The 25,857-nt window shown below is 46.1% G+C and overlaps 1 protein-coding gene across 1 annotated transcript; it reads right to left on the bottom strand.

Annotated features, from left to right (window-relative positions):
* Positions 1 to 2,429: 2,429 nt before the first annotated feature.
* Positions 2,430 to 24,268, bottom strand: IRS4 (insulin receptor substrate 4). Its single transcript, XM_069868071.1, has 2 exons — positions 20,654 to 24,268; positions 2,430 to 4,818 (listed from the first exon to the last, which is right to left on the bottom strand). The coding sequence occupies exons 1-2, from the start codon at positions 24,054 to 24,056 to the stop codon at positions 4,814 to 4,816; spliced, it is 3,408 nt and encodes a 1,135-aa protein (XP_069724172.1). The 5' UTR covers positions 24,057 to 24,268; the 3' UTR covers positions 2,430 to 4,813.
* Between the last annotated feature and the right edge of the window lie 1,589 nt (positions 24,269 to 25,857).

Here is a 25,857-nt window from a genome sequence, read left to right as displayed (position 1 = left end):
GAGCTGCACGGTTCAGCCACTCGAGGGCACTCCGTGGCTTTGAAAAAGCAAGCATGGAGAAGAGCACGACTGGATTCCTGGAAGTGTAAAAACGTCCTAGGAAGGGGGAATGCATTACCTTTCTCTGCTTGCTGCCTGGTTCCCGAGAGCTCACTGCAGGTGTATTGCTGAGGAGTGAAAAAATGCAGTTTCCTAAAGGAATGCTAGTTTGCAAATCCCAAAACCAGCAACTCTATGCATAGCATGATATGTGGTGTTATAGTACTAAAGAACAAAGTTCTGCTTAAGACAGGCGCTTCCTTCCCTTCAAGAAGTCTTATTATAATCTTTGACTAAAAGGAAAAAGCCTCCTTCAACCTTAGACTCATTTAGAGAATCACAGAATCACCAGGTTGGAAAAGACCCACCGGATCATCGAGTCCAACCGTTCCTATCAAATACTAAACCATGTTCCTCAGCAAGTGGGCAACTTCTGAAACGACGCTGCAGTGGAGGCACAACCTATAGAGCACAGTGGGCACACAGAGCAGTACAGCAGCGTTTCCATACAATGAACCAGCCTGCTACGTGCCAGCTTTGCCCTTTAGCACCTCTTAAGCTGGGCACGTTGTCCTCTGCTGTAAACACAGCCCCCTCTGCAGGGAGGATTTCCTACACCCAAAAGTGAGGGAAGTAGTCATTTGAAAAAGTAAAGCAATGATGTGTTGATTGTGCAGGCAACAAATGCTTGAGCTTTAACATTTTATCTTCTGCAATTATTTTCTAGGTGCTTTAGCACCCAGCAGAAATGGGTTGTAGTCAGAACGCTGCCTGACCTGCACCAAGCGAGGCTGCCCAACAAGCAGTTTCCAGTAACCACTATACTTCATAACCAAGTTTTAAGTTAGTAACTCAGAAAAAAAGCAAAGAAACAGAGCTTGCAGTGTTTAACAAAAGGGGGTGAGGAAGAAGTGCTTACCTCCCAGATCCATACAGCAAGGTCAGTGCTCCTGCTCTCCCCCAAGACACGCTGTTCACAACCCTTCGTGGGAAATGAAAGAAACTTCTCTAGATTTGAGGGAACACAATAGCTACAGCCAAAAGAAGCAGGGATGAAGAAAAGTCAATACAAACTGCATTGTTACCTGGTAACTCTGAAAAGGTCCTTGTCCTCCTCCTCAATGAACCGCTGGTTCCCAGTTTCTTTATCTCCAGCCCCACATTGCTCAGCGAGGTTCAAGTCCGTTGGAACCGGCCAGAGCATTTCAAGGCAAAGATGGTTAATACATATTCTAGTGACCGTCTTCAAATGCCAACAGGAAGTCTAAATCACCCTCCGGTTCTCGCTGAGAGCTTTCACCACTCTTCAGAAGTACAAGAGTTTGTCAGGGATTTCACCCAACAGGGCATGAAAAATCAGTGCAGAACCGTGTCCTCCACCCCTCGAGCCCCGCAGAGCAGTCAGCGCCGTCAAACCCGATGTCACAGCTGCACCAGACCTGACAAAGTCTGGACAACCCTCAGTGTTTGCTGCTGGCAAGGCTGTTTCTGCCATGAATGAGAAACTGTTTTCTTTTCCTTCCCCATACAGGCTACGTGCTCTGAAATGAGGCCAGAGTAAAGGGGCTGCTTTACGTGAGGAAAACCCAGTTCTTACAGCCAGCTTGACTCTCACAGGGAGGTGCCTTAATGCACTATTCTGAGTAACAGGGCAAGAATTACCTCAGCTGTTTTTAAAGAAAGAAAACCCAAATCCAAGCCATTTCATAGTCATCACCCACATCTACAGAGATCCTATACACTCACATCTACTGACGTATCCTTCGTGTCAGTAAGGAACTGGGAAAGGCACTACACTTTGTTGGTATTTTCCAACTTAAATTCTGCTCTTTTCACAAGTGGGTGCATTACCTGAAGTTATGAGATGTCTATACGGGTTTTGGTTTCACACACCAGCCCTTATTTTACATCTCAAACCGAAGTACCACTACAAAACTTGAAACAGCAGCCACTTCCATTCCCCTTTACCCTGAACTCTAAAGACAAGAACCTATCTGATCCAGCCCTACTAAAAATTCCTTCTAGGACTTGTATTTTTTGATCACGAAGCTTCCCTACCCAGTCATGGACCAAGTCATGAACAGAATATTCCCACAGCCTTTCACATTTAAAGCAGAAAAAGTATTGGGCACTGATCATTTTTTTACAATCAGAAATCCAGTTTTCACCAGCACTCTGAAACTGTAACAAAGAAAACTTCTGGGCATTTTGCTTTTACGCTGAGTGCCAGAGAAAACACTACAGGCTGGGAATTCCTGCCCTGAAATACCCTAAAAGCTGCTCCAAATCCTCAGGGATGCAGGGTGACAAAGCAGCCGCAGCAGGGGGAACCACACTTGAGGCAGAAAAAAACAAAAGTTGGTTTAAAAATAAAAACACAGACACGGAGCTACATGAACACGTATTTACTGCAAGTAGCTCTATGGAAAGCCAGGTCAGATAAATATAAACACTATACAGAGCTTCAAGCCAGTCTCCCAAAACCGCAAACGCGATGTGTTTTACAAAGAAAACAACATAACAATATTTACAATGGAAGACAAAGCCAGATCAATCAGCTCAACTTTAAAACAGATCTGTGAAGCAGAAATAGCAAATATAATGAACAGTTTCAACCATATATGTTTTCGTTTGTACAGACAATAACTGTCCAGTATCAAATTAAATTTACAGGACAAACATTGTTCTATCATTGGTATTTTTGTACTATACAGCAGCATAAATGGGTAGCTGGAAGGTCGTATATATAGTGATATGTTTTACATCATCTGAAAATGTTCTCCCAGCACAATACTGAATAAATTAGTTGCTGTAAACTAAGAGATTCAAAAAGATTGCATATTTATTATGCCGTACCTATTAGTATTTGTACCACTACGCTTGAGGTTACCCATTTACTTATTTATTCAGCATGTATTAAATCAGTGCTGTATATTGTACAATGGCAGCCTCAGGGGTCTAATATGAAATAAGTACGTAACAAATTTCTTCAAAACAGCCTTTTCCTTTCAGATTAAATGTTTAGAGCTATCGTCATCCAAATTTTGATTTCTTAGAAAAGATGTAAAGCTTCATAAAAAGCTGTCTACATATTGCATTATTAATTTGCACGACCAAACAAAAGCTATTTGCTGAGACAGTATCGTGGTCTGTAAGAGTGGTCGTATTTTTTATTAGTGTATGTTTAGCAGCAACAAGTAACTGTACCAACTTCAACTTCTCTTCCAGAATCAAAACCAGCTCTGTGCTTTTAAACCCTACAGCAACAGTTTCTCCTGTCACTGGACACTGCGATCGGTACCGTGTTTCCAAAGGAAAAATAATTTTTCACCTTTCAGTGACGTGTACGTTTTAATACTACGCAAAACCAGATCTGGGTCCACGTCACCGAGCAGCCAAAGGTGACGGCGTCTCGTGTGTTATACAAAGGGTACGAGCAACACGAAGGTCGCGGGCGTGAGGTGAGGCGGCCTGACAACTGGGTTGTACAATATACGACAGAGGAGTACGAGCTGTGTGGTGCAGTACAGCATGAGGAGCGGCGTACCACTTCCAAACCCTTGATTCAGCGTCAGTGCCTGTTGTCATACATTGCGTGCACCAGCCACCGGTGCCACGCTCTGTAAATTCATAGCAGTGTTAAAAAAATCTAAATTCATTCCAACCAAAACCAAAAATTCAGTACAAGAGCAAAGCGCTTAAATTGGGGGAATCGGGGCTTATTTTAGAAAGGTCACATTTCTGTGAGCGGAATGAAGATAATTGATGAGCCAACACTTTACTTTTTTCCCCTTTATGCCAGGAAGAAAGAACAGAAATAGTCCCAAATTAAAAAATGGGGCTTTCGATGAAAGTAAGATCAATTAGGGTGGTTTCCCTTTAAAAAGCTACAGCTGACAAGTATAACGCAGAAGTCACAAACGCTGGATGTGACCCTGCAGTTCTCCATTTGAATGCGCAAACAAAAACCTCATTTTACACTATTCGTATTTATAAACAAGTATCTTGAGGGTAAGAACAAAAACAATCTACAATACAACCAGCCCATTAATCCTACTTTGTACATACCAAAATTCTGAGCAAAAAGAAAATTCAGTTGAAGCTCCGACAGACACTTGATTTAAAATACTCTAAGCCTACGATCAAGAAATACCTCTTGTACCATGAAAGCAAAATCTTAAATAAAATAAAAAAAAAAATATAACAAGGCAGAAGAGGCCTCTCCTTCCCAGAGTCATTCGGTCCCACAGGTCCCCCCCTTCAGGGCACCTCTCCCTCCCACCCTCCTTCTGCCCAGCCACCTGGAAAAATCCTGAACTGCCAAGATATTTCTAAACAATACATGTTTTTAAGCTAACCACTTGTTACTGTACCAGAGAAGCAAACCCCATGTTAAACAGACAATCAGAAACCAGCTTTGACTTCTCAGAATATAAATTTAAAAAAAAAATTAATGTGAGAGGCAGGAGGAAGAAAGGGGCACACGGGGATCTCCCACTGGCATTCACGCTGCCTCCCAAGTAGATATGACATGAAAGACCAAATTCCATCACCAAAGCACAGCTATGAAAAAAATCTCAATTCAAATTAACTCAACTGTAGAGAGCTGATGTCTATGAAAAAATTAATTAAAAGGATGTGTGTCTATGTCCGTGCTGGTGGAAATGAAAGTAGCCGGCTGGAGCTGAGCTTTGCTTCCAAAAGCACCACACAGTTTCTGGAGTTACCAGCAGAAAAGTCTTGTCTTCCAACAATGGTTTCCATGGCAATGCAGTCAGTCTAGAAAGGAGGGAGGGAAAAAAAAAGTCAGTGACATTTTAAATGCAAGTTATATTGGAAAAAAATGTTTTCTAGTGCAGAGAATACATGGAGCTTATCCACTGCCGAAGCGACAGTGGCTAAGTGCAGGAGACTGGTCTCTCACAGAAGGAGGAGGCATTATCGGATGATACCATGCTCAGAAATCCTAAGCCAGTGGGAAGAACGACAAAGTCTGAAGCAGGCACCGCAGAGCTGCAGCGACTGCAGAGCTGCCACGTGTGTGCAGGCAAGGAGCTCGGACTGCAGCCAGCACCGTACCGCCAGCCCCTGCTCTGGGGGACGGACCCCAGCTTGCAGATACCCATCACCTATTTCACGATCAATAATTTACGTGACGAGAGCTCGATCCTCTCTATGCAACGGGCGATGCGCAGAGAGGCTAGCGCTGAGCAGCTCTGCTCCCCCAGCTGTAATTCCGGCTGCGGGAAACGCTCCCATTCACTGCAGCTACAGAACTGCAATATCAACTCCCTGCAACTCCAGCTCCAAACACGGAGTGGCAAGGCACACCAGCTGCATGCCCTGCCCTTAGCTTGTCAGGGAAAAGCTTCAAATACCTATGATGAGAAACCCCTCAGAGTACAGTTTTCCCTTTCCCAAAAGCCTCACTGAAGGGCACCAGGCGGGGCACAGGCGCAGAGCTACAGCTGACAGACACCTCCAATGCTGCAGCAACAACCAGCAGCTTCAAACTGACTGGAAGAGGCAAAACACAAAGTGCTTGGCAAAATGAGGAGGAAAAAAGATCTAATTGTTTTATTACAGGTAGACACAGTCAGGTGAGAAGGCAGAAACAGGAATGGGAGGGAAGACAACCTCAAAGCAGAACACCAGCCCAACAGGTAACTGCGTACACGCCAGGCTGGGAGTGACTCAAACAGCTCCTGACACACAAATTTGTGGTAGGGATGCAAAAAACTTTCTGCAGCAATGTGCACACACATTGCAGAAGGTACCAAAAGTGACTTTTCAGCTCCCTGCAGAACCCCTTCCACTCCCACCAGAGCCTGTGTGGACACTGATGTTCAGCCTGCAGGGTCAGGTCTGCCACACCACTGGGTGACACCGGCTCCCAACCCTGATGGACTGTCCTCTTCCAGCATTTATGTCCTCTCAGCCAAGACCAAGGGCACTGTCCTCTGCCAGTCAGGTAGCTTTGGTCACCTCCTCTTCAAGTCTGAGGCACAGTCTGCACAGTCTGTTCCCCGGCACTACAGGGAAAAAGGAAACAGCAGGCTGTTCCCATTGAGAAGCAAGAGCTAGCGTAAGAGATTTAGTCTGCAGAAAACAACAAAATCAGAAACGTACTTAACTTTTTCCCCCTGAAGGCACACAGTCCAAGCTCTCTCACTGCTCTGGAGAGCTCGCTGCCATCGAGAGCAACTGCGATATGTGGAATACTTCACTAGGAAGCGCAGCGATGGCAGTGTGGCCCCCTGGAACAAAAGAAGGGGTTTTGGAGCAAACCCTGCCCATGCTTTTCTGCAGGGTCATGAGGCAACAGTTACGTCTCACAGCTAAAGAGAGCACACTGCTCCACTGCCTCCATCACAGGGAGATGCTGAACAAAATCTGAAGAACAAACAAGCGTTACGTATAACAACGCAAACCTGTGTGTTTACTTACATAACCAGTCCTAAAGCACGCACAAACTCCACCCTAAGTTGAAGTTCCAATTTCCGCCAGCTAAAAATACCATCCCTTCAAAGCAAAAAGAAAGATAGAAGAGCAAAGCGGAGACGAGCTGCCCTGGGCAGCCCTGCCCGTACCGCGGCATCTGGGACAGACCCAGCTCCTGGCGCAGGGAGATGGAGAAGCAAAGACTATGTCAGGGGTGCAAGATGCACACAAATACAGAGGGGTCCTTCGTCTCCAGAGAAAATTCCCTTTTATCCCTACATAACCCACACCAAGGTCTGGGTTGCTGAGTTTCATTTTTCAAATACATAGCGATTTCAAAAGTACAGTAACTTGGTTTTCCACAATTCAAGGAGAGACAGCCAAAATACACCCACAACCCAAGAATCTCCATTTGTATTATTTCAGACATCATAAGATCACTACAAAAAGCTATTGCTTGTTACACACAGAGCGTGATGTGGTTAGCGATGGCTTTGTTTTCACAAAAGCCAAGTGAAGCTATTATTTTTGAAATAGTTTCCCTCTTTAGGAAAATATTATTTTGTTGCAGGACCAAAGGATGAAAATATGCACTACAGCTTGCAATGAATCACACCTCCAACGATGCGTGCAAGTCGAACATTAAAGCACTTCCAGCTTCTATATTAAACCTGTATTCCATAAAAGTTAACATTTACCAGCATCCCCCCCACCCTTTCCTTGCTGTGAACCTACAAGCTTACATAAAAGGAACTTCAAAAACTGTCTCTGCTTTTGTCAGGACATTTTTCCTCCACGCCTAACACACAAGGCACACCTGAAAGCTGTTGGACAAGTTATTCTAATCTCTGCAAGCACATCCCCAAAACATTTTGAAGAGCAAAGGCCCAGCTGTTTGAATGAGGCAATCCTGTGCGGCAGAACTTGGTATTTATAGCTAGAACTTTTCTAAAACTTCCATAAATCTATGTCAAATTACATTTAAGATACTCGGAGGGGAAGGGGAAGAGCTTAAGAGGAAAAAAAACAGCTCTGCTTAGCTCAGTTTTGATTCTCTGAACAAGCCTGGCATAACTCAGAATTCAGGGTGATAACCAACTCCAGAGCAAGCACACCAGGGAACTCCAACCAGAGCCCAGACTGACACAGATTAGCTTATAAGGAACGAGAAGAAAGTATCATCAACTAAGCTTCACTATGGCTTATGAATTCCTTGGACATCCTGGCTCAGAGAGCTTTACCTTAGTGTAAAGGCAAGCTCGGGACCTCCCTGCAGCGTTCCTCCTTCCTGAAACTCTGGACTCATTAAACAAGAGCTCATTAATTTGTCCCCCTTCTCCTCATGACTACAAACTACATTCCAGCATGTTTCCTCTTCATTTTTAAGCTAAGACAGAATTGTGGGAACTGTAAACAAACAGAAGGCAGTTTCACACAAATGTTACCTCCAAGCTGATCAGTCTCACAAAGCCTCAAGTCTTTCAGACACAGAGGTATTGGTTGACATCACTTCTCTAATCCCCTCCTTAAAGCTGAAAATGTCAGTATTGCAGCTGGAGTGGTACAGCTGGCTGATGCTCCGAGCCATCAGCTATTTTCTGGGACAAAAGCACCAAGCATCTATCTATAGGTATGGACATAAATTATTGTATGTGTACACACATATCAATATCAGATACAAGCAAAAAAACTCATGAAGTTTGACCACATTAAAAAAAATCCCCTCTGAAACCTAAGAAGAGGTCTTGCAACACTCCTCTCACAGTGTCTGCAGTCACCATCGTGAGGGCAGCACCCAGGAGTCCATTCCTTGTCACAGTGGGACCACAGCAAGGAGGGCACACAGGGCACCCACCACCAACCTTCAGGCATCAAAGAGATCCCACAGCGCAGCCTCTGTACTCTGTGTCCAGGGGTGAGTGGGGTCTCCAGCAGAACCAGGACAGTTTCTGCAGTCATAAACCTTCCAATACTGACAGAGCTCCAGCTGATGCACCCTGCGCCCCTGCATACTCCCAGGAAAACCTGCGCTGAACCACCCAGCTGATAGCGTCCGGCATTCCAGTGCTGCAGCTGCCTGCAGGGAGCAAGCAGGAACCTCAGTGTCAGAGCACTGGTTTGGTTTATCCAGAGGCACCTGTACCCAGCTGTGTGAAAGCACAGCACATGCACACACACCACAGGCAAAGTTATTAGTCTAAACAGCATAAAACAGGTTCAATATCAGCAAGACAAGGCTGATGTCTGTTGTGCTGCTGATATTCAGAGCTCACTTGTGGATTTCCACCTCTGTGGTTCCATACTAGAAGGATCCTTTGAAAGCAAAATGGGTTTATTTAGTGAGGTTGCGAGCATGATCACACATTAAGCTTCTTGGTGGCTCTTCTCTCCCACACCTTTTTGCACCCTTTGACTGGCCAGCAGGTGAAGGTAAACTCAAAAAGCTCAAAGAAACAACCCAGCTTCTGCACAGCTGGGTGATCTTACTTCAGTCTTCATAACAGACGATCCATCAGCCAACAGATTTCTATGTTAGCAGTACAAATACGAGAACTGCCCATCAACAACAAAAAAACAGGTCAGCATTTCATTGCAGACACCACGTAAACATAATGGACTGATGGAACAGTAAAGGAAGCTGTCAGAGGAATGGAAGAAATTCTTCTAAATGAATTGTGAGATGCAAACAGCTGGGAAGACAGAAGCAATGGCAGAGTAGCCCACCAGTGCCTCAGAGGTCTCAGAACAGAAATGCCACCAAATGAAACTCAGTGGCCAGATTAGACATGCTGAGTTTGAAGATAAACATCAGTTGCAGTGCAAACACGCTGCTGTTCCTGGGCTGTCACGAGCTCTTCCAAGAAAATCTGCTCAGGCCACCGATAAAAAAAAAAACCAAACTGATAACTGATCACCACAACGAAACAAGCAACGAAAATCTGAACTCAAAAAACTCTCTGCACTCTTGAAACAGCCTACAAATACACTATTCTAAGTAGTTTTCACAGCACCCTACACTGGGCTTTTCTGTTTATTCAAACTTCAGCTCCATTAACAGATTCCACACAAAAGGTTCAGCCTTTATTTAAAACTGAGCTCTACTGCCTCAGAATATTGAGAACAATACAACTTCAACTTCTTACGAACATTTAATGAGCAAAACGAGTCCAGAAAACATCAAAACATTTTCACAGGTCACCTCTTAAAATACATAAGTTAAGCTTAGAAAATTAAAACAACATTCTCTTCGTTACACAATTCTACTTAAATCCCTCAGTTTGAGGTGGGATCAGACTATAAAACTCCACCCAGCTGTCTGAACCCTCCCGAAGAACAATCAGTCAAAGGAAAAGGATTGCAAGGGCGGAAGAGAAACTAACAGGGCAAATATTTAAGAGGATGGCAGCGTGCCATTACTCGAAAACATTTTGTTTAAAATCAAGAAACACACTGAGAAAGTACTCTGCAAGTCTTCTATGCAAAAATCATCTACAGTTCTATAAAATTTAGGGGCAGAGGATTAGATTGCAAACCCAGTGTGTTCCATTTCAAAGCTATTGGATGAGAACGTATCTTCGTTTTCTGCATCTGAACTCTTAAGGTCATACAAGTCAGGCCACTCCAAAACAAACCAAGAGGCTTTAAGAACATAGCAGACATATCCTAATTCTCTCAAAGAAATCCATCCTAAATAACACCTGTTTTTACAGGAAAGGCTTTTACTGACATAATTCTGCAACTGATTCCTAAAAGGATAAAAGCTTTGCTTGCATTAGATATTAATTTAATTAAATTATTAAAATCTCCATGTCAAAGACTAAAACAGCTTAATGCTTTCTGAAGAACACTACTGAAGTTCTCAATTTCCTGAACTTCAGGTTTGGGGGGAAAATCGGAATTAATCTGACTTACGCAGATCAAAGTGGCAGAACAGCCCAAGACTTCCTTGTACACAGGGCCAGTCAACGTTCCTGTCGTTCAGTAAAGTATCAAATCCCAGTACAAACTCCAGACACAACAAGAGCATCCAAAAGCGATTTGTTCGGGCCACCGGACGGGGCAGGACCACCACCAGGACGACATTTCAAGCCTTCCTTTCGGCAGGTGGGTTAGGGAGAAAGAGGGAATTTCCCCAAATAGTCTCTTCACAAATTAGTGCGAAACCTTTTTGCCCCTAATCTTACCAAACACATAGTTACTCTCCTAAGTCATCGTCCTAGTTCTTCAAGTTCTTATTTTAATGGAAGAGCTTCAGACCTTGCTACAGGCAAGCGGTGTTATTTGAGAAAAGCAGAATTCCTTCTTAACTTCTCACGCAGACACCCGGTCTACAAATACAAATCAGGACAACTGACACATTTGCTGTGGTCATGGCGTATGTGGCTCCTGTCCCTGGGTAACCCAAACCAGTTCTCCCACAGAAAGCCGTCCCTACCTGGGAAATGTGCTAAACCACCTGTTGACCGCTAAGCAAATATTCCACACACTTTCTTCATTCAACAACAAATTCATGATGCCCAAATTGAGCTAATAAATATATTTTGTACCTACAGCTTTACTGACCTTCCCCAAGCAAAACGCCAACATTTTTTTTTAAAAAAAACAACCCTGTTCCATGACCCACTTTTCAATGGAAAAACTATTTAAACACAGCAACTGGTAAAAACGCATCCCAGTTAATTAGATTGCTCCTCAAGCTGTATTGCCAAAATTTAGAAGACAAAGTCACTCTCTGAAATAACCTTTATCCATAACTGTTCATTCAAAATGTGGTTCCGCTATTCTTAGTGCTTTGCAACTTCATGAGCTAAAAAAAAACCTCTCCCATGCCTTAACATTATTTTTATTTGCTTTGCAGAAAGGCCTTATCTTTTGAAACAGCAGCTTCTTTTTCTGTTGTAATAAACAGTAGCGTTGTTTCTAGGAAGGCCTCATGCACACTCCCTAATTTCATCTCATTTACTGATACTATTCCTAGAACTAGGAAACTTCCGTGCAGTTTTGGCAGGGCCCTAACACCAACTCAAACTGCACCAGACAGCTTGACACAAAGTTGCTGGGGGCTTTCGCAGCTTGTTTTTTTGATTGGTTGGTTGGTTGTAGAACTAAACTTCTTTTACAATATAGCAAGAAAACACTAAAAATTAACCCCTGTCCACTTAAAAACACAGAGAAGTTAAAATTTCAGATTTCCACATTGCAGAAGAATGAAAAAAAAAAGTTCTGCTTTTCCAAAAGCAAGTGTCAGACACGGTGACTGACCTGAACTGTGGGAAATGTAGGGGAATTTTAAGGAAAAAGAATCTGGTTTATGCAGCTCCTGACAACATCTCCTGCTGCAGTCTGCTCTGCTCTGCTCTTGTGACAAAGGTTAGGAGCCCTGAATTGCCAGCAGGGAGGAATTGCATTTCTTGCCTGGGCTCTTGCGGTACACTGGACATTAAGAACTGTTAGGAAACAAACAGGAAAGAAAACAGCCATGTCAAATACCAGTGCTGAATAGCACGCACAGCTCTGCTCCCCTTATTCAAAAAGGACTCAGAATAACTGGAAGAGTTTCAAAGTAGTGCAGAAAAATTCATGAAGGGTGTGAAACAGCTTCCTGGGGTGGAACAGCCAGGTAACAAGGGCCCTTCAGCCTGCATAGAAGCATTAGGACACATCAGGAAATTTAAAAAAAACCATTATACCCCAGGACCCCACTGCGTGTGGTACAGAGCTGCTGACAGCACACTGGCTAAGCGTCTGGCGGGAGAGGGTACAGCACCCACACAATCCTAAGTGGCATGAAGAGAAAAGACAGGGTTCATCATTTCTTCCAGTACACAAAGTGGGGGCTGCCAAACAACACCAGCACAGAACAGGGTCCAAAACAGGCAGAGGTGTCTGGGTGCAGCAAGTCCAAACTGACCACAAGCTTACACAGGTTCACAGAGTGACTGGAAAAGGACTTGTGCTGAAGATCCATAAAGGATTATAAAACACACTACATCAGATTCAGGAAATTCCCCTAGCTAAACACAACAAAAAGCCAGAGCGGGTGTATATTTACAGGGCAGTATTGCACACCCCTGCCCCGGCCTTCCTCTGCCGGGCGGTGCCTGCTTGCAGGCACAGGTCTGCAGTTCCAGTAAGCAAAACTATTCTTATAAACACAAGTAGCAGAAAGGCCAGCGTCACCAATGACTACTGGAACAGCTCCCAACCCATCAAATCACCTTTCTAGGTACTTCCTTTCTACAGAAAGTTTCACATGTCCCACTTTAATCCTTCACTCTTCCCAAACACTTCAGCCCTCAATGTTTGAAAGCATTCAGCAGAATCTTCTCCTTCCACCTCTGACACCATAAATGATTGTCAAAGGCTAAGAGTTACTACATGGCCACGTACCCAAGCAGTTATACCCTCCTCAGCCAGACCTTTTGCCCATGCATGCCTCCACAAAAATATATCTTCACTATCAGCCACTACCTGCTACCACACACAGCAGGGGCACACATGTATTTTTTACATTTTCTGATTATCACATTATTGAGCCTGCACTAACATTAGGACACACAAACCTCTGGCTTTTGCAGGGGAGGAAGAAAGGTCCAGGTTGCACTGCACATGCAAGGCAAGGTCTTCTCAAATCACAGCACAAGCGCCCAGGATAGTGCCTTCAGCTTCCCAGAGCTCACAATGGACAGAGTCAAAACTGTGCCTCCTCACAGACAAGTTTAACTCAACAGTTTGCAACTCTTGTTTAGTGTTTACCTTGTGGAATACGTCAACATTAAGATTTCAGTCACTTATAACCACAACACTGAACCAATCCTCACTGCTGCCACCACATCCGGGCTCACCCGCAGCCACCACAGTGCCTGCTCAACCTGACCTACCAACGCAGCAGGAGAACAACTTTCTCCCATCAAAGCCACTGTTTTGCACTCCAGTTTCTGCAGGCCACCCTCAGCAGCTCAGAGCTCGACAGCAGGGATGAGCTGGTGCCATTCAGAGCTCTGTTCAGAGCTGGATTCCAAACGCTCTGATGCGCTGATTACAGACACTAAAGGCGGCTCTATCTCCCACTGCACACTGCTGCCTCCTCCCCAACCCTAGAAGACTGCCTGAATCCCAGAGATGCCACCTAAACGACTCCTGCAAAACCAAGAAGTAACTGGTAGTAATGCCAAGGCAGCTGCATCACCCTAACTGATTCTGGAGCAAAGATTCACCAACATCCAAGCATGCAAGTCCTTGCAACATCAACGGGCTAGGGATGCTGCACAGGGTGATCCTGTGCTCTGGTACACATTCCTGCACCCCTGCTTGCACCAAATCTATCAGTCACATGGCTGCAAGAAAAGTAGCTTACAGAAAGGAAGAAAGAGGAAAACAAATCATCACATTCCACATCTAAAAGAGAGAAGTAAACATCAGGACATGCTCCGAACTCAGAGATACATGTTGGCCCACATTCCTCTAACCAAGATTAATATCCTGGCCAGGGTTCTGGCATTTATTTACCTCATCCTTTTCAAGCCATTTAAGCCACTGTATTTATAGCTCGCTACCTGCCATCAATGTCTGCTGAGTGCATACCCTTCCAAGCACTTCCACCAGCAGCCTTTTATCTCTCTGGACACCGACTCTTATCTTTGCCCTACCAATGGTAGCAGCCTTGATCTTTATCTTACTCTCCACTCCAGCGTATCAAGTTGCATTCATCTCTTTAGTTTCATCTTTTAGATAGGAAGCTCCTTAGAACAGGGACCAGCACATTTACATGCAGCACAGTGCAGGGGATCTCCATCCTGCCTACCTGTTCAGGTTCTTCAGCGAGCAGCGATCACTTCTGGAGCAGCACTACAAGCTTCCATTAACAGACTCACTGTCGTTAAGACTGTCTGAAAGGCTTCAAGATCAAATCTTTTCATTTTTTCAACTCATTTCTAACCGATTTCCTGTTTGCCATGAAAAACATCTTCTTTTAAAACCAACTAAACAAAAATAACACCCAACCCACCCCCCAAAACACCACAGAGTTAAATATAGATGGTAAACACCTATTTTGCGCCCCAAATAATAACTCAATTTGATATTTATGTAAGCCCATAATATACATATGCTATATAGTGAACACAAGCACAATTTGCCTTTCAGTAGTAATTTTTCAGTTTTATTAAGTCACATTAAATTGTATCATCATCTTGGAATTATAGCCAAATCTTAACTCTACTAATTCAGTATAAGCCATCACTTTCAAATAAACTTTCTTCTCAGGAGATTAGGAAAGATGAGACCTTACACCTAACCCACGAATCACTGGCTTGTAACGCATACTTGTATACACACAAGCAGTCTGAACTGTTAGCACCCAACCCTACAGCTAAATTAACTGAAAAATACTGCTTTGAAATAAGCAGCCTTTGCCCCTTAAGACAGAGCTTGTGACTTAACCAGGGCAGAAAATTCTTGCTAGCAGCCTCTTACACTGCTGCTCTTTGAGTAATGCTACACCTAAAGAAAAATCTCCACAAATCCAAACACTTGTATGTTCAAGATGTAGATGAGAGGCTCAGCAACACCTCCCAAACACCTCTGATGAGTCAGGGCATTTTACCTTCGTCTTCCCACTGCCCTCAAGTATGTCACAAATCCCTATTGATCAGGGATCTGAACTACATCGGAACCATCCCTAAGGTGAGTGACCTTTACGGAGACGCAGGGCTTGATTAAACCTAAAGCAGACTTTTTCCTTTTCCCCCACTCACTGATTCAGCCTGTAAGACAACAGTGCAACTGCATCATTGGATTGGGGTCAATATCTGAAAGCTAAAGGGGAAGAAAAGTCAAAGAGCAGATTCGCAGGGTGGGCCATAGGACAGCTCTCCAGCCAAGTCATCACATACCATCTAGGGGTGAGTCATAAGATAATGCTACACTTTTAAGACAAAACAGCAGATACATCCCCAGGCTCCAGAAAGCTTGACCCTCTCTCGCCTGCCTTTCAGCTTTATCACTCCATTTCCCCTTGGATTTCCGAATGCCACAGTTGATCACAACAGTACTAAAAAACGGTAGTTTGTTTACTACTTCATATCAGAAAAACAAACTCATTAGCACAATGTGCTGGACACCATTCAGCATGTTTTTAGGAGCACCACAGGTCCACAAACAGAGCACACAAACACACACCAAGGTACAACACAGCTCTGTAGGCTCTTTTTAGCACCATCCAAAACCTCAAGGTATAAATCCTTCCCCAGCAGTCAATATGAAGAAAACTTATTAAAGATCCTTTCATCAAGAAAGTGCATATGCAGAGAAAAAAAACAAACCTGAGCCCTACCAACTGCTCACACGGCGCCGGACACACAGAAACCCCTCAGGAACACCCAGCGACAAGGAACCCTGTGGCCCCGGGCTGGAAGACGGCTGTGGGAAGGGCCAGGTAGCCTCCCACGACAGGGGGAACAAGGAGCCCTCCAACATCACAGGAGAAAGGGAAATGGGAAGTTTTAGAGGGAAAACTGAATGGGTAATCATGCAGTTGAGATTTCACCAAAAGATTTAAAAAAAAAAAAGAAAAAAAGGGCAGCTTGAATCAGGGCCAGATCATCCCCAGACCTCCCCACGTCCTACAGCGGGGCTTTAACCTACAGGACAGCTATGAGCTGAACGTTTTAGACTTCAAAAAAGACACAAGGCCATCAGCTGCAACTACAGAACTGAAGTCTGGAAAGCTAATTTACCAAAGTATTTCACACGTACTGCAAGCAAGCGATCTCTCTCAATGGCAGGGCAACATTCTTGCCTCCAATTCTCTCACCCAAGCACAAGTAAAACTCATTGATCATTGGTCAAATATGTCATGATTCTCTCACTCCCACGCTGCAAAGCAATAATCTGTTCTGCCTTCAGCAGCTCCTGTACTACTCGAGAAAGTCACCCTGTGTATTTTTGAGCACAGCTGTAAGTCACTTAAGATTGTTAAAGTGGCATCTGTTACAGTAAGATTACAATGGTTTGAGTTTCGGTGGGTTTTTTTTTTTAATTATTATCCCAGTGTTACTTCAAAGCTGTAGGATACACAGTAGCTTTCACATGTGCTTCAGTAGGGTTCTTCGAGTTATTTTTAAGTGGGCCCACGTCTTAAGCATTCTGCTGATACAAAAGAGTCTCAGTTTAAAGCAAACTTTCATAAACCACTAGTCTGAAACCCAAAAGTGGCAGTTATTTGACTGGTATCCTGTAAACTGTAATTTACTATATTAGTAACAGCTAAAACTTCCAGCTACTGAATTTCTCAAAGTGTTTATTGTTCATTATATCCTTCAAAATTTTGCATTTGAAATAGGCACGTTACCATAAAGGACCTGGACAATTCAGACCACAAGTTTTGCTTCACAGCTCTACTTGTTTTCCTTCGTCTCAGCTCCCCAAGGTGTACACAACACACTCGCCCTGTCTGGCACAGGAGGCAATTAAAAAGGTGAGGAATACTTAAATTATAATCTTGCACTGTAGAGAACTTCTGAAATATCATCTTCACATAGCGTTAGAGATAAGATTAAAGAGTGGGTGTAAAATAGCTGGGTTGATATTCAGCTGAACATCACATTTACTCTGAACAGTCTGGTTTGGGTTTGGAGTCCAGGCTACCTTTGCAAGTTTAATATTCTTAATGAGGTCTGAAGAAACTTGCATCGTACAAGACCCATTATGCAGTTTATTGCCACCCCATTCTCATTATCCTCCTCAGTTTCTACAAGGTCCAATAACAAGGTATACATTAGCTAAGCCCTGTTTGAAGTAGCTTTAGTGTTCTGTACTCCTAGCACAAAATTTCATGACTCAGATTCATGCAATCAAAACTGCAAACCGCTTGCTACGATATTGTGTAACAATTTTGTGATGAAACTGTTTTGCTAAGGATCTCCTTAAACTTAAAGCATTAAAAATCGGAAGCTTATGTTCTTTTAACCATCATCACCATCAACATAAAACCCAATCTCAATTCTGCCTAAATCTAAAATAAAAGTTTAATCACAAGCCAGGCCTGTTTACCATTTCAAGTAAGTGCCCTCCCCCTCCTCCATCCATGTCATGAATGGAGAAGAGGAAAAAAAACCCAAAAACGTTTGATTCACACCAGTGAACCTGAACCAGCAGCAGTTTGGGAATTACAATGAAGGGGCAGTGATGCATCAGCAACCGCCCCACCACCCTCGGCAGTTGGGAGAATGCAGCTGAGTCATAGAACACAGTATTCCAGTTAGGCAAACAAAAACAAACCAAAAAAAGTAAACAACCACAAGTTGGGAAACGTTTCCTTCCAGTAACTGTAGTTCAGGGAAAGCAATAAAGTTATCTACCTGACAAAATTCAATAAACATGCGATAGTTACTTTCTAAGAAGTAAAGGGTAAATGCATCTGCTAAATACTTTCCTTAAGAATGGATTTAACCACAGAGCATTTTTCAGGCAAAGAGACCAAACAAGTGAGATGTGGAAGGAAAGGAAAGACAGCACTCAGCTCTAAAAGTCTCCAGAAGTATTAAACAGATCAATTACACACAGGCACATTTCAGCTCTTCAGGACAGAAGACGTTTAAGAGTGCAGCTTTATTTCCACTAATCAAAATGGAACATGAAAGTGTTACTCTGGATCACAGAAAAAACTTTTCAAATATTAAAGTGAAAGCTTTATTGCAGTAGAAACTGATAAGCTGTAAGAATAGAGACTTCTAAAGTTAGCCTTGCTATAGCTCAGAGACACGATTTAGTGTGTGAATGAAAACTGCTATCTTAATAAATCAAGAATTTTAAGTTATTACTAAGAAACAGACACACGCCACTGATCTACAGGGCTGTGTAAGTTCAGAAAGCTACTTCTAGCCTGGACTGTTCCAAAATCCACTGACCTCTCTGTGAGCCACCCACTGTGTCCACGTGCCACCTGCCCTCCTACAATACACCAGCAATATTTATGCTGCCTTTAGAGAACTGTCAGGTCTTGTTTTGGAACCATGTTTTATAATTCTGTTTTTCCTTCTTAGGACTAGGAAGAAACCACCAGCCGAAGCTCTAACTATTCTCATGCTTAATATCCTGCTAATGCCCATGTTTTCATGCAGTTTCTTTCACTTGATTTTAACGCATGTTTCATTTCCAGAAAACTTCAATTCACAGCTAAGAGCAGCAGCTCTAAGTGCCCCTCTGTACTTTGTGTTAGACCAGGGAAAAAATCCATCACAGGGCTGCAGCAGTAAGCAAAATGCATTTAAAAATTTTATTTATGTTAAAATATTATCTCTTGAACACTATTTTTAAATTTAATATTTACAGCACAGCCAAAAGGAAATCATCGCTGATCTTTTTTCCTTCCATTTTGTAGGAAGTTTTATTTTACAACACAGGTTTTAGTCATATGAAGGGAGTAAGTTCAAACTCTGATGTCTTTGGGGGTGCTTTTTGCAAAAAAAACCAACCACAAATGGGCTACAGCAGCCAGTGCGCCTGTGATTTAGCTGACAAATCTCTGAAGTGATGAAAGACTAACTCTGGAAAAAAAGCACTTCTTGGACTGGCAGCTTTCAACGTCTTCTAAATTTGATTCCAACCAACAAAACAAAGCAGAGGAAAAAAAACCACTGAGGCAAACCACACATTTCTGAGCAGCCCCAAGCAGTGCTGCCAGACTTCGAATGGCATGCAAGCTGAGTCAGGCTTATACCTTCCAGTAGTAAAGGCTACACAGTTTTAAGCTGCTGCAATACCTTCTGCCTTCAGACACAGTTTTAAAGCAAAAACGGGAAAAAAATCCTATCATTTCAGGAGTTAAGATTGTCATTAAAAATGCAAAAGCCAGCAGTAGCCTGCCTCTTTACTACCTTCTCTGTTGACAGAGAAGTAGACAAATATCAATGTCCAACAGTGATTAAATATTTCCTCTTGGTGCTCATCAATTATTGACTACACATACATTTGCAAAGAGAGGAAAACATCGCTGCTAACACGCACCATTTTCCATCCAGGTAGGTGAATTACTGCAAAGAGTTCAGTGGGTCACGAAGGCCAAAATAAGGATTGTACTTCCAAAGTCACAACACAGTGCTTGAACAAACACTGCCGTGCACTCTGGGGACACGCACAGTACCACTAACAGAGAATTGCTATTTTTCGCTCCCACCATGAAAGCAAAGAACATATGAAGAGGAGCATCCCTCCGCCTTTTCATGTTCTTCCTCCCACTCTTATTTTTGATGCACACCTCAAACTGTTACCTGAAGTTTGGTCAAGCCACCGATCACTTGAAAGCCAGAAGCCTTCCTTCCAAAGTTTCAGACCCTCTATCACAGGCATTCCTCACCCATCACACAAAAGGCAGATCTCTCTGTACAGGTGGGGAAGGGTTACAGCTCAACCAAGCCCTTGGATACTATCTGAAGGTGGTAAACATGGAGAGCATGGGCTCCAGGAGCCCACCACCATCCTGGTCAACCACCAGGAGATGGCTTCTCCAGAGGATGCAAGGATCCTTTGGAGATCAGTGCTCAAAAGGAGCGCACCAAACTTTACAGGGTTAAAAAAATACAAACCTCAGTTCTGTTTCCATAAGAGTCAACCAAGATGCGGGCAGATTTGCATGTGAGAAACCCTAAAACATGCATTCACCTGCATTTATTGAAAGAAATGGGTCTAAGCCCCAAATTTTGAAGTTTAAACTCAATTTAGCAACTTTCAGCTTTCTCTATCCATGGTACAAATTACATATTTATGGAAAAAAACCTAGAAGAGTCATCTAGTTACAAGATGGGAAGAAAAGCAAAACAAAGGTGAAGGAAAAGGGGAGCTACTATAACCTCAGGACAAGAGTTCACAATGTGAAATACGATTAATGTTTATACGAGCAAAATCCTTTTATAAAAGAACTGAGGCAAACAACAGTTTGGTAACACCTCTAAAAGCCCAGAACAACCACACAAATCCTTCAGGCCAAGGACCACGTCCTCTTTCATCTCTGCTCAGCATTGAGGATGCTGTACTACAAGACTGGCTGTACTAGAATAATACAGAAGATGATATAAAACATTTACCCCACTCTGAAGACCAAATTTTAAAAGCAGAGAACCCAATTCCTATAGTTAAGCAAGCAGGAAAGGAGAGTGCTTTTAAAGTTACAAACCTTTTCTCGCAGCGTTACACTTCAGACCATCGGATCTGCTGAAATCTATGCTCACGTAAGCTCCACTATCCAAACCTGAAGTACCATTTTGGAGATGGCAAGTTGGCGCTGTAGTACTTGCCTCACAGCTTATAGGATCATCGCGTAAATTCAGAGCGATGTAGTTTAAGCCATTCTGAAATCCAGTTGAGGTATCCCTGGACATTTTGCTTTCCTGACCATCAGAAATGTTTTCATCCGGTTTTAACCAAACATTGTCAAATGAGGCAGAGCTGTGTCTTTTGCTACTATCAGTAAAGAAAGAGGAGGAGGTCGTCACAGCCCCAGCAGAAGAGAACGTTTCAGAACTGTGTCTCCTCCTGCCTTGAGGATCTGCTCGAATCACTTTCGGTCCCATAGGAGGATCAGAGCTAGGAACAGAGAAGCTACTGCTACCAGCATATCGATCAACAATGCACAGTCTATTAACTATGGAAGAAGGGCTATCAATCTTTACACCGTCGTCAGATTCGGCAGCAAACGGCCGAGGCGGTGTGGCTGCCATGTTGAACGTCATCTCCGTGTAGTCATCAGTCCTGTTACTTGCAGTGCTAACACAAGCAGTACCAAATGAAAGCCTAGCGTAGTCAGGATTTGGTTGGTTTCTAGGAATACTGGAACTTGCATAAATTGAAATATCTGTTAAAGAGTTGGACAGTTCCTTCGCTGCTTTCGGTGACTGTACATCCAAGTCAACACTCATGTAATCAGAAAGCGGGGACTGTCTGTGGTCACTACTTGAGCCCAGAGACGACGGCGATCCTTCTGCAGATAAGGAGTACGGTGTATTACTCGCCTTTTCATTAAAATCAATATTGATGTATTCACCAGGACTCGCTGGCTCAGGTGGAACTGTACGATCGTACATTCTTGGGATAGTATTGCTTCCTCTCGTACCTAGTGGGAGTCTTGTGGGCCTAGCAGCCCTGTTCTGCACAAGTCCTTCATCCGAACCCTTCACCACCGGCAATTTAGAGATGCCGTTAGCCAAGGCCTCACTGTTGATCCCTTTCATGTTTTCTGGTCCACCGTACAAGAGCTTTCCAGGTGAAGACATTGGAACGTATTCACTGTGGTCACCGTTTTGTCCTGATAATGCCTTAAAGCTTCGAGGCAAAGAAAAATACGAACTGAAACCTTTGGAAACAGAAGCAGTGTGAATATAATTTGATTCACTGGGATGCTTTGGAGCCGAGTTACCAGGTGACATATCCATATACTCATTGTTTACGATCTTTTCATTACTTCCTTTAGAAACAAATCCAGTTAAAGGACTTCGTACAGGTGAAGAGCTAGCCTTTGGAAACATCATCATATACCCTCTGGAGTCAACCTGAGACGGTGACCATGAATTGTTTATCTGTTTTGGAACAGACATACTTTTAGGAGTCATTGGCAAATAATCACTGTTGCTGGACAGAGAAGATGCAACTCCTGGCATCATTGGCATGTACCCATCATCCCTGGCTTTACTCCTACTTTGGTTACATATGGAATCAAGGTTAGCATCATTGTACTCTGAATCATGGTTGTCTTTCAGTTTTGGTGTTTCAGAGTAAAGTAATCGTCCGTGATTCCCTGCAGAATCTTCATCTAACAAAGCTGTGGTTTGTGTCATCTTCTGCTGCACTGCTACAGAAGTCGGCTTTGTTAGAGAGTAAGTTCTTTTCCTGAAACACTTTTCAGCCTCCATATAATCATCTCTCGAGCTGTCATCTGCCTGTTGCTTACTCATGGACATGTACTCACTCAGACAGTTCTCCTCCCTGATAGGCGGCGTGTTTCCCAGGGAATCCGGTGTGTTACTCCTGACTCGGAAGTACCTGAAGTCTCCAGGGCTGGAGCCGTATTCATCAGAAGAGACAAATCCCCCATCACTCGGGGAACCGCACACAGACGAGCTAGAAGGCCTGGTCAACATGTCTGAAGCAGAGCCATGGCCACTACTGGAAGAAACACTGATGGGACTTGTAGTGGAGGGAAAATGAGAAACGGGGAGCGAAGCAGACCTGGTGTGGTAAGATGAGCTGAAAGCGGCTCTCACATACCTTCCGCTCCCTTCTTGCCGGCCCAAATTCATCCTCGCAGTATTCAGGTGGATGAGACTCCCAGTCACTGACCTAAAAGGTCGAGTCATGGTTCCTTCTCCTTCGCTGGATGTTCTGAAGCGATAGGAGTTGCTGCTTTTGGTGGTAGGAGGAGTCCCTCCGGCAACGTTCTCAGTTCTAGATCTTCTCTGCAAGCCCGTCTGGCTGGGGGGCAGGTTGCCCAAGTGCCTCCTTGTGGTGATGAAGGAGATCGGATTGGTACCACTGCCACCTCCAGAAGACTGGCTCTTGCTTCGGGGTCTGAACTCCGCAAAGGCCTTTAGAGCTTTCATGGTCTCCAGAAAAGTCTCATGCATGTTCTGGGCAACGACCGAATCATCCACTTGCATCCAGAGTTCTCCAGGTCCAATGGAGGCAGACCTGCCCACTTCGATGAAGAAGAAGTTCTCCGAGTGTCCGCAGCGGCGAATATTCATCAGCTGCAAGTGGACGGAGGGCACCTCCGAGTTCAGCTTGACGAGGTGGATGGCCTTGCTGGAGAGGCACAACCTATACACTCCGGTAAGGTTTTTGGTTTGCCCCAACCCTTTGGGCTTCACGTTGACCTGCCACACCTCCTTGAAGACCGTGCCGGGCCTGAGTGTGGCCCCGTAGTGCTCATCGTCCTCGTCCACCTGCTGATCGGCGTGGTCCTCCTGCTCCAGGAAGCCTCTCTTGCTCTGGCTCATGAGCTCGCTGATGGCCTGGTACCAGGCCTCCTGCTCGGCCTCGCTCTCGGCCAGCATGGCGAAATACTCGTCCTTGGTGTACAAGGCGATGATGTGCTTGTGCTTGGCGTCGGCTCGCCGGCTGACGGTGAAGCACTGGTAGAGCGGGATGACCCTCTTGGGCGGGGGGCACAGCGAGGCGGCCCCGCCGGCCGCTCGGAGGCTGCTCTTGAACTTCTTCTCGCTGTCGTAGTACTCGAGGCGGGCGGGGGCCAGGCGGCTCTCGGCTCGCAGCACGAAGTACCTCTTGTGGCCGTGCTTCTGCTTCCTCAGGTAGCCGCAGCGCCTCACGTCGTCGCCGGGCGGCGGGGCGGCGCGGGGCTGGCCCCCCCGGGGCTCCGGGCACAGCGAGGCGCTGGGCGAGCGGCGCAGCAGCAGCAGCAGGTGGTGGGGCTGGGGCGACGGGCAGCGCCCGCCCTCGCCCGCGTCCCCCTCGCCCGCCACGGCCACGCCGGGCTCGGGCTGAGGCGCGGCTCCGCCTCCCGCGCCGCGGGGGCCCGGCTCCTCCTCGCCGCCGCCGCCGGCCGCGCCATTCATCCCGCTCGCCATCTTAAGGGGGGGGGGGGGGGTTTGAGGGGGAGCCGAGGCGGGGGTCCGGAGGGAACGGGGAGGGCGGCGGGGAAGCCGGGCTCACCGGGGAAGAGGAGGGCAGCGCATCGGGGGAGCGGGCGGTGCCGGCCCGTGACGCGCCCCGCGGCCCCCGCCCGCCCGCTCGCGCTCACGCAGGCGGCCTCGGCGGCGCCGCGGCGAAAACATCACGTGACCCCCGCGGAGGGCGGGGGCGCGCGCGACGGGCGAGGGGAGGGCGGGGCGGGGAGGGGGGAGGGTGGGAGGAGCGGCCAATGGGAAGCGGCGGCGCTCGCCCGGCGGAGGGAGGGGAAGGCGGGGCTAGGGAGAGCGGGCCAATGGGAAGCGACGGCGCGCGCCGGAGTGGCGGGGGCGGAGCCAATAGGAAGCGGCGGCGCTCGCCCGGCGGACCAATCGGAGCGCGCGCCTGAGTGGGCGGGGCTTAGCGGAACAAGCCAATAGCAAGCGGCGTATCCGGAGTGGCGGGTGGGAGAACCAATAGGAAACGGCGCTGCTTGGCCGGCGGGCCAATGGGAAGCGCTGCCTGCGGCGGGGGGCGGGGCGGGGGCGGGGGCGCCATCCCGCGCCTGGCGCCCTCGGACGGGGCGGTGCCGGCGGGACGGGCGGGCCCCGCGGCCAATCAGCGCGCAGCGGCCGGTGGCGTCGCCGCCGAAGGGGCCGGGCCCGAGCGGCCGGTGTGGGGCCGCTCCGAGAAGGAGGTAAACAACCCCGGGCTGGGCTCCGCGGGGCCCCGGAGCTGAGAGAGGCGGCGCTAGGCTGGGACAGATCGTCGAGTCCAGCCATTCCTGTTCTCTACGGAGCCGTCTGGGCACCTCATCTCCGCGCCTTTCGGACCCCTCGAGGGGCGGGGGCTCCACCACCACCCTGGGCAGCCGTGCCGGTGCCCCAGAGCCCTCGGGGTGAAGGAATCTTTCCCGATGCCCAATCTGAGCCCACCCTGGCGCAGCCTGAGGCCGTTCCTTCACGTCTTGCAGAAAAAAACAGCGCCCACCTCGCTCCACCCTCCTTTCAGGCAGTTGTAGGCAGCGAGGAGGTGTCCCCTCAGCCTCCTCATCTCCAGGCTAAACAAACTCGGTTCCCTCAGCCGCTCCTCCGAGGACTTGTGCTCCAGCCCCTTGCACCAGCCAAAAGAAACCAAACCACCCGACAAAACCCAGTTGCAAATGCAGTGTAAGAGCTTGATAGAGCAGAAGAGTCGCTTGACTGGAGCAAGGTCTGTGGCATTTGTCATTCCAGTAGGAGCGGGTACAACAGCTAGACTTCTGTTTTAGCCTGGTTGGAGGAGAAAAACTATAAATAAGAAAGCAGCACGGTTTTTTGCACTCTAGGCCATTTTTCATGTGCCCATCACAGTATGAATTCCAGGAGGGAAGGAATGTCATGCAGTTCTCTATTGCATACAGTTGCTACAAGATAGATGTGGACAGTCTGCCCTGTGGTGCCATGCAGGAGTTGTTTGTGGGACACGGGTGTGGTATATAGAATCATGGCTTGGGTTGGAAAGGACCTTAAAACCCATCCAGTTCCACCCCTGCCATGGGCAGGGACACCTCCCACTGGATCAGGGGCTCCAAGCCCCATCCAACCTGGTCTTGAACACCTCCAGGGATGGGGCAGCCACAATTTCCCTGGGCAGCCTGTGCCAGGGCCTCACCACCCTCATAGTGATGAAATTCCTCCTTATGTCCAGTCTAAATCTGCTCCTCTCTAGTTTATACCCATTGCCCCTCATCCTATCACTACGTGCCCTTGTAAAAAGTCC

Source organism: Phaenicophaeus curvirostris, chromosome 13 (assembly GCF_032191515.1).
Source record: "Phaenicophaeus curvirostris isolate KB17595 chromosome 13, BPBGC_Pcur_1.0, whole genome shotgun sequence".
NCBI classification, from domain to species: Eukaryota; Metazoa; Chordata; class Aves; order Cuculiformes; family Cuculidae; genus Phaenicophaeus; species Phaenicophaeus curvirostris.
Note: the sequence above shows the minus strand (reverse complement) of the source record. Positions and strands in the feature narration are given on the sequence as shown.

Excerpts from the sequence above, each read along its gene's own strand:
- IRS4 (XM_069868071.1), bottom strand. The coding sequence starts at position 24,056 with ATGGCGAGCGGGATGAATGGCGCGGCCGGCGGCGGCGGCGAGGAGGAG.